The sequence below is a fragment of the Zerene cesonia genome, unplaced genomic scaffold (genome assembly GCF_012273895.1).
Source record: "Zerene cesonia ecotype Mississippi unplaced genomic scaffold, Zerene_cesonia_1.1 Zces_u006, whole genome shotgun sequence".
Classification (NCBI taxonomy): Eukaryota; Metazoa; Arthropoda; class Insecta; order Lepidoptera; family Pieridae; genus Zerene; species Zerene cesonia.
The window spans coordinates 631,881-640,586 of record NW_024045136.1 but is presented as its reverse complement, the minus strand read 5'-3'; the positions used below and the strand labels follow the sequence as shown (position 1 = coordinate 640,586).

General features: G+C 40.4%; 1 protein-coding gene across 1 annotated transcript in view; it reads right to left on the bottom strand.

Annotated features, from left to right (window-relative positions):
• LOC119838879 (leucine-rich repeat serine/threonine-protein kinase 1) overlaps positions 1-8,706 on the bottom strand; it is a 75,813-nt gene that overhangs the window by 53,895 nt on the left and 13,212 nt on the right. The window contains exons 4-10 of the mRNA XM_038365022.1: positions 4,420-4,579; positions 3,962-4,127; positions 3,269-3,384; positions 2,864-3,020; positions 2,076-2,189; positions 535-684; positions 160-268 (exon numbers count right to left, since the gene is read on the bottom strand). Coding sequence (XP_038220950.1) covers positions 160-268; positions 535-684; positions 2,076-2,189; positions 2,864-3,020; positions 3,269-3,384; positions 3,962-4,127; positions 4,420-4,579 — 972 coding nt within the window. The remainder of the gene's footprint in view (positions 1-159; positions 269-534; positions 685-2,075; positions 2,190-2,863; positions 3,021-3,268; positions 3,385-3,961; positions 4,128-4,419; positions 4,580-8,706) is intronic.

Here is an 8,706-nt window from a genome sequence, read left to right as displayed (position 1 = left end):
ATATATAAACCTTCCCTCTATCTATTAAAAATAAAGCACAAAAATCCGTTGTGTAGTTTTGAAGATCATACATAGGGACAGACAGGCTTTTATGCACGCCCCGCCACGGGATCAAGCTAGTTTCCCCATATTACAAAGTGACACATAACAAAGACTCACGATCATCGTTGTAGCCGGCGTGCTGCGGAGCGGGCGAAGCGCGACCGCGCGTTACCGACGCGCTGCGAGACCGACGCCGCGTGTCGCGAGCCGCTTCCGACACCATCTCCTGTTTTTCCATTTTCAGTCACAAATTGTTATGGCAATTCAAATAATAAAAGTTTAAATTTTTAAGTATCGGAAGTCTTTGACTGCTTAGTTATTTTCAATCGGCGTTCTAAAAACTAAGCAGGCTCACATGGAGATCATCAAACCACTCCATCTCATAGATATGGAGCTGTTAAGCCCACTCCAACACACAAATATGGAGCTGTTAAAACCACCCCAACGCACAAATATGGAGCTGTTAAAACCACCCCACCGCACAAGACTCACCGCGCACGCGTCGGGCTTAGCGCCGGCCGCGAGCAGGCGCCGCAGCACGCGCGCGTGGCCGAGCCGCGCGGCGCACGCCACGCACGTGTCCAGCCCGCGCCCGCTGTCCGTGCGCACGGGCCGCACGCGCCTCTCCGTGTCCGGCGCAGCCTGGACGGGAATTCGAATTTATGAATTTAGAATTGCACTTTTTAAATCGATTCTATCTTGATATCCTATCGACAGATAGACGATAGATTTGCTGTCGCTTAAGAACCACAGGACAGTCTTTGGCATCATTATCAATATTGCATATTATGTAGAATTAAAATGTAAAAATGATATAATTTTAAAAGAGCAACTGCAGAGTTTCTTGCCGGCTCTTCTCAGCAGAAACTGCTTTCCGAACCGCTGGTCAATGTTTAAACTGAGTTATGTATATTCAAAAGTGCTTCTATAAGAAGCCTAATTGAATAAATAAATGATTGAGTTTGTCTATCGTTCGGAATACGGATACACTTTTGGATTTGGATTTTTGGATGTGGTAGTCGAGCACGCTTCGGCACGAATTGGGCCAGCTCGCACCGGGGAAGTACCACACCCCCACAGAAAACCGGCGTGAAATAATAGCTTGCTATTGTGTTTCGTACGGTGAGTGGGGGAGCCGGAGGCCTATGTCCTTCTCCTAGCCCTTCCCAGTCCATTCCTTCTTTCCAGTCATCAATCCTTTCCCTATCCCATATCCCTTAAAAGCGGGCAGCGCATTTTCAGAGGTCTGAGCCTCTGCGAATGTTCATGGGCGGTGGTGATCGTTTACCATCAGGCGAACCACCAGCTCAGTTGCCCGCTATGACTTAAAAAAAAAAAAAAAAATACACTATGTATATATACATAGATTGTTTTTTTACATTTTTTTTATTAATACTGCATCTTATTACATCTATGTATTTGCTATATCTATGTATTATGTAATTTCTGCTTCACTTATCTATATTAATTTAACTTATATCTATAGTATACACCACCTACTGCTTTCTCTGTATTGTTTCTTTGTTTTGGTTACCTGAAAGAGATGGCTCTGTAACCATAAGGTCGCCTATTGTGCAACTTGTATTTTTAGTCTGTACTTTGTAATATTTCCTTTTGGTGTGTACAATAGATAGTATTATTCATTCATTAATACACTACCAAAGATAACACGCTCATACATTTTACTTGTATTTCAACAAAAGTTTGATGTTAAATGAATTCTGGGTGCAAGCATAACAAAAATCAGTCAAATGCCTGTCGGACTCACGACACTATGTCTTCCTTACAAATTGGTCACCCGTCTCTATTACGACCGTGCCAACCGTTACCTAACCTCATTTTTCGTTAATTGTTCTTATAGCTAACTAACACGAGATTCAGTCATGTCATCATACACAGACAAACGGACTGTGAAACCTTGGCAATACGCTCCAGCCTTACAATTTGGGTTCGGAACTGTACTAAAACTGTAATGTACCTTGATCTATCTTAAGAATACATTCGATCATGATATATTTTTGCTTTCAACTCACCGTTTTGCCCCCCCCAGTCAGCTTGTTGACGATCGCGTGAATGCCCAATGAGATACCACTGCGATGGGGGCTCGTTATACGCTGTTCCTTAGGACTTGTTTCTTTTGTGGAAGCCTGTAAAATTTAGAAAATAACATCATCATCATCATCAGCCCTTATATGTTCCCACTGCTGAGACACAGACCTCCTATGAGGGTTCAGGCCATAATCCACCACGCTAGCCAAGTGCGGGTTGGCAGATGTCACATGTCGTCGAACTTTTGATTCTCGGACATGCCGGTTTCCTCACGATGTTTTCCTTCACCGTTTTAAGCAGTGGTGATGTTATCTACATGCGCAGATAAATTGAAAAATCAATTTATTTCCTGCACGCTCGCCCGGTCTCGAACCCCGACTTATCGATTTTGAAGTCCGAGGTTCTCACCACTGAGCCACCACAAGAAAATAACAATATAATAGTATTTATTTATTTTTAAACACTTTATTCTGCTGTCAACATAGCAGAAATAAACAAAATAATCCTTATGCTAAAACATACAGCACAGAAGGCGTCCTTATCGCTTACACGTGGTCTCTTCCAGGCAATATTAATATCCGAAGAAGAATAAATTAATACAAATAAACAATTATTGTTATTATCACTCTCCCTCGCCCTCTCACCCACTCCCTCACCCACCCGCCCACGCACCCACTCACCTACCCGCCCACTCACTGACCCACTCAATCACAGACCAACTCACCAACCCATCCATTCATGCAACCACCCACCCACTCACCCACCCACTCACCTGCGCGTGGCCGACCGCCGGCAGCGAGAAGTCGAGCAGCGCGTCCACGACGGCCGCGTTGCCGAGCGTGCACGCTACGTACAGGGCGCTCTGCCCGCTCGCGTCGCGCGCGTTCACGTCGAACGCCATGCGGTACTGATGCTGGCCAGATGCGTCACTGTATGTAAAAATATTAGAATCAAATTTTGCACTCATTAGCGTTCCGTAAGACATAACAAAAATGATCATTCTTTCAAAAAAATTACAAGTTTATCAATCATTTTGACAGTTTAGTAATTTAATAGAGATTATATTATGTGTAAATCGTGTGTACGTAATTCTAATTCTTGTAATCCCGCCCCTCTTCCTATTTCTCTATATCTCTCTCTCTCTCATACACTAACTCTGTAACAATATCTCACTCACTTATAAGTGGTCAGCAAATGGTCCGGATACTGGTACTCCAGTAGCAACTTGACGAGCGCCGGATGACCACCGATACACGCCGCGTGTAGTGGTAGCCACTTTTCCACCGTTTCTTGCTGGAAAAAAAAAAAATTAATTATTTTTTAACTCATTACAAGTGAACAATAATAACAACTCAGATAGATCTCCGATTTCAATCAAGCACCTCGAAAGTAACGATGGAAAAATTTAAACCGATATTATATCACCGAATAGATCATTGTTTTATTCAGTTAGAATAAACGTAACTTCGGAGGTGAGCGCACTATAAGTTCTTAAATCTCATAGAAGACTACTTATTCTATTCAGCAGTGGAAACAATAATAACCGAAAAAATATATAAATCTTAAGAACAACTTAATCTGACAGACTTATATCTGTAAGATTTTTGCGTAAAAAGAAGTCTTCTCTCACCTGTACAGCTTCTGCAGACATACTTCTATGGAATCCCTACTAATATAATAAATGCGAAAGTCTGTCTGTCTGTCTGTCTGTGGAACTGAACTGGGGAAAGAACATAGGATAATTTTTATCGCGAAAAAAATGGTTGAAAGAGTTGAAATAGGGAGATGAAAGCGATATAACCGAATTCCACGCGGGCGAAGCCTCAGGCGGAAAGCTAGTTTTCATATAAACAAAAAAGACATCTCTCACCTGTACAGCTTCTGGAAAGTGTGCCAGCAGCAACGTCGCAATATCCACATGCCCATGATAGCAGGCGATGTAAAGCGGCCCGTATCTCGTGACGGGGTGCGCGCGCCCGTCCGCTCCGGCGCCGACCAGCACCGACGCCGTCGGCAGGTTGCCTAGCTCCGATGCCCTGGAAGTGGATGTTTGACATAATAACTCCACTCTTACTTCTTCTCCTTCTATTGATTGAAAGAGGCACAGCCTATTCTTAATACCGTAAATTAGCAAGACATATATCAAGAATTTTGGCCCACACCTATTTTAGCTTAAAACAATATAGCACTACGATATTACAACCATCTTAAAAATAACTCTGGAAATAAAGAATCTGAGGCAGACTACACTTTAATCGGTTATTATACTCTTCTTACACACGAATGCACACACTGCCTCTCCACAACCAGCCACTGACAACTACTCACACATATAACAGCGTGTTCGCACCCCCCGGAGTCAGGTTGGCGACGATAGCAGCAGCGGACCCCAGCGCCTCCAATTTATCGTGCAGAGCGCGCGCGTCGCCCCTGACAACCAGCTCTCGGAGCTGCGCGTGGTGGGAGAGACGCTCCCGTTCGAGTGCATCTGGAAATCATACAAATTACGATGGTCATCCAGTTTGTAGATACGAAAAAAGCAGAAGGTCGCAGAGCTACGTGTGGTGGGAGAGAAGCTCTTTTTTCACTGCATCTAGAGAAAACATCTAGGAAAAATATATAGAGCTACTAGTTTTGCAGTAGTCATTTATCGTAATTGAAACAATATAAACTATCCTATCTTTGAAATTGGATCAAACTCTACATGGCGTACAAATTTGATTAATATCTGTACATCAAAAAAAATGGTTTTATAGTTTTGGAGACCATCGCGAACAAACATTGCTGCACGAAATTAATATATATTAAGAAAGAGGTATTTATTATATGGCTGAAGAGCTGCGTATTGGAAATCATCAACCTTTTCCACGCTTTCTATTCTGAGCAGAGTGCTGGGCAATCCTCGGCGGACCCTATTTTCAAGTTCCGCCGTTAATACCACAGATAACACACACGCACTACGACCTGATATGTCGGATTCGACTATACACACGCCATAGTGAGTGATAGACTTAAAGACTTAAAGATCCAATACATTACACCGGCAGCACACCCCACCTTCATGCCACGGATCCTGCACGTCCTCCACGAAGTACTGCGCGGCATCGTACGCGTCCTCCGGCTCGACGCGCTTGCGCCCGCGCTTCTCCGAATACGACGATCGCGCATTACCGGCCGCGGAACGGAAGCGGTTTAACATATTATCCGACAATCAGACGCCCATCTTTCCCATTCCCACCAACCGCACTCTTAATCACTGCACTGTGTTCTTTATAGCCTTATGTTATTGATATAACGGATTGATGCAAGTTGTCTGAGGTCAGTTGGGTTTTTTTTTACGATGTCGATGAAATTAGAATAAACGTTGCATAAATATGTACAAATATGGACGTTCTTAGCAATTTATATGTGGAATTTCTACATGAGTTTTTATCTTTTGTCCAATCTATAAAGTTAACAAATAGTGCGAATACAACTTTAGCTAATCTGTATTATAATCCTAACTAATCGTATATACTTAATTTACTTCTAATATGTACTCATCAAATAAGGAGAAAAGCTATTCTCTAATTCTTTCCCTAGACAAAAAGTAATGCTAATTCTCAATCAACACGACAAGTCATTAGACGTCCGTGAATTTGTCTGTCTGTCTGTTTCGTTACATGAAAAATTAACCATCGAATTATGTAGCTTTAGCTAATGCAAGGGTTAATTTGGGTGGTTCTATATACTTGTATATAGAATAAGGACCATCAAGACTCATTTTGTTTGTAACATTACATATTTTAACTAGCTGCACGTCCCGACTCCGCCCGGATTGTCATTTATCGTAATTAAAATTATTTAAACTATCCTATCTCTCAAGTTGGATCGAACTGCACATGGTGTGCGAATTTTATTATAATCAAGTTTATGAGTCCATTGAGGACAAACATTGCTGCACGAAATTAATATATATTAAGAAGATAACTGTATGTATGCCTAAAAATACAATAATTTCGACTACTCGGTATATAAGCCAGGTCTACAATACTATAATGGGAGCAGACAGTTTTCAGCTGTTTCACATACCAGCAGTCAAGTCGGCCCGTTAGCAGCGCAGCGCATGATCTCGTTGGAGCTGGCTTATTTAATTTGCACTTATTGTATCTAGTTCTAGCCAATGAAAACTAGGTATCGGTATGGCTTTGATTATAAGCCGTGCCATATATAATTATGTAGCTTAAGAGTTTCTTTGATGGTTTGTTACTGATAATATGTATGCCCATATAAAACCATGCTACGAGTGGAGCAGTAATGATAAATATTCAAACTCAAGCTGTTTAATTCATCGATAACTTGTTCGGGAGCGCTCGAATCGTCAGAATTCAAAAATAATTTATTTACCAGCGATTCAGAAAGAAAAAATTATATCGCCACATTAAAATCTAATCTATTGAGAATAACATTACATAAGAAATACAGGTAATTCCATAACCCTCCCCGGGTTAGAGACAATAACTCTTTTCAACTTTTTCTGGACTAGGGTAACAACTAGTTTTCAGAAGGAATTGCAAATTACAAACTTATTTCTTTCTAGAGCAGACGCTATGATGGCATAGGCTAGTAAGAAAGCCTTAAGTTAAGGTTACTCAGGGGCACAGCGTACGCAACCGAAGCGTGACCGGACACGTGGTAAGCCGTCCTATAATACGCCTATTGTTAAGTCGAATTTGTTGTTATGCAACCAACCGGCGATATATTTTTTTTATGTGGGAGTCGAACACGCTTGCACACGAATTGGGCCAACTCGCACTGGGGAAGTACCACACCTCCAAAGAAGATTGGCGTGAAGCATGCTGCAGCAGAGCCATTATTTCTGCGAATGTTCATGGGCGGTGGTAATCGCTTACCATCGAAGGAAAATAATGCATGACACCATCATCTTTCTGTTATTAGTGTGAACGTTCAGCCCATAAACACAAACCATTTATAGGAACACACCTCAATACCTCTATGCTCTATAATTAATAGTTTGTTTGAACGCGTAAATTTCAGGAATTTCCAGAGCGATATAAAAAATACTTTCACCGTTAGCTACATACGGCATTTTGTGTGTATCTATGCCAGCTGCGCCCCGCCATTTCACCCGCGTAACTCCGTATCCCGTAGGAATATCGGGATAAAAAGTTGCCTATATGTGATTCCAGTTGTCCAGCTGTCTCTCAACTCGCCAAATTTTATTGCAATCGGTTCTGCAGTTTTTGCGTGAAAGAGCAACAAACACACGAACTAGAAGATATAAGGATAGTAGGAAGGATATATAAGCTATATACGTAGCACAGTGGAAGCCTAGGCAGATCTCTATTACATACGAGGATCTTATCTACACTAATATTATAAAGAGGAAAACTTTGTTTGTTTGGTTGTAATGAATAGGCTCAAAAACTACTGAACCGATTTTAAAAATTCTTTCACCATTCGAAAGCTACATTATCCACGAGTAACATAGGCTATATTTTATTTTGGAAAAAAATAGGGTTCCGTAAGATATTTTCGATTAACTGAAAAAAATCAACCAATGAAGTTACTTATTTTGCGTACGCTGCCTAAACTACAAAAGATAGAACCATAACATGTTAGAATTAATTGTAGATCTTATAAATATCTACAAAAAAGTCCGCGACACACTATACCTATCTATGTCGAGTGAGGCACAACAATCAAATTTTTATTTAAAAATCTTGAATTTTTTTTGGACTACATTTAAACGCGTTTATTTTACTCACGCTATTAATCCTTATCAAAATAAATTATTTTATCAATAAGTACAGTTTATGTTGATAATATTTGGTCTTTGAATGATTAAAATTAGACGTTTAGTTTTGAAGTTGTGGTGAAATTAAAATATTACGATTTCTGCTGCACGGCCCGTTGCGAAGTGGGCGTCGATAAACTGCTTTCGCGTGAAAGAGCACCTTACAAACATCCATATATTCATCCATACCTAAAAACTTTCACGTTTATAATCTTAGCAGGATCTGGATGTAGATGTACCACGGGCGAAGCCGGGGCGGACGGCTAGTTTGCTATAAATAAAGACATCTCTCATCTTTCAGCATAATATCTGTGCCCAAATCCTATCTTATTTTGTTTTTATCATAGTTTAATAATGTATTTGAAGCTTGATGACGCAGGAGAATCAGAACAAAATATTAAGATTTTCATCGAAAACAAGTTTTGGTGTGCGCAACATTAATATAAACTCCACATATAGCAGTTCCCGTTTGATTTATTAACAGAAGTAACCACTATCCATTGCACAATTTTATAATTAACTAGCTTTTGCCCGCGGCTTCGCACGCGTTAAGTTTGGAGTAGTTTAATAGATGTTATCACACATGTAAATCTTCCCCCTGAATCACTCTATCTATTTATTTATTTATTTATTTATTTATTTACACTTTATTGTACAATACACATACAGTTAACAAAACCAATAAACAATATCTATTGTACAATTTGGCGGCCTTATCGCCACGGCGGCATTATATCTATTAAAAAATAAAATATAGTTTAAAAAAACTAAAAAACACGCTTTTCAAGCACATCAAACTAAAAACTATAAAATAATTT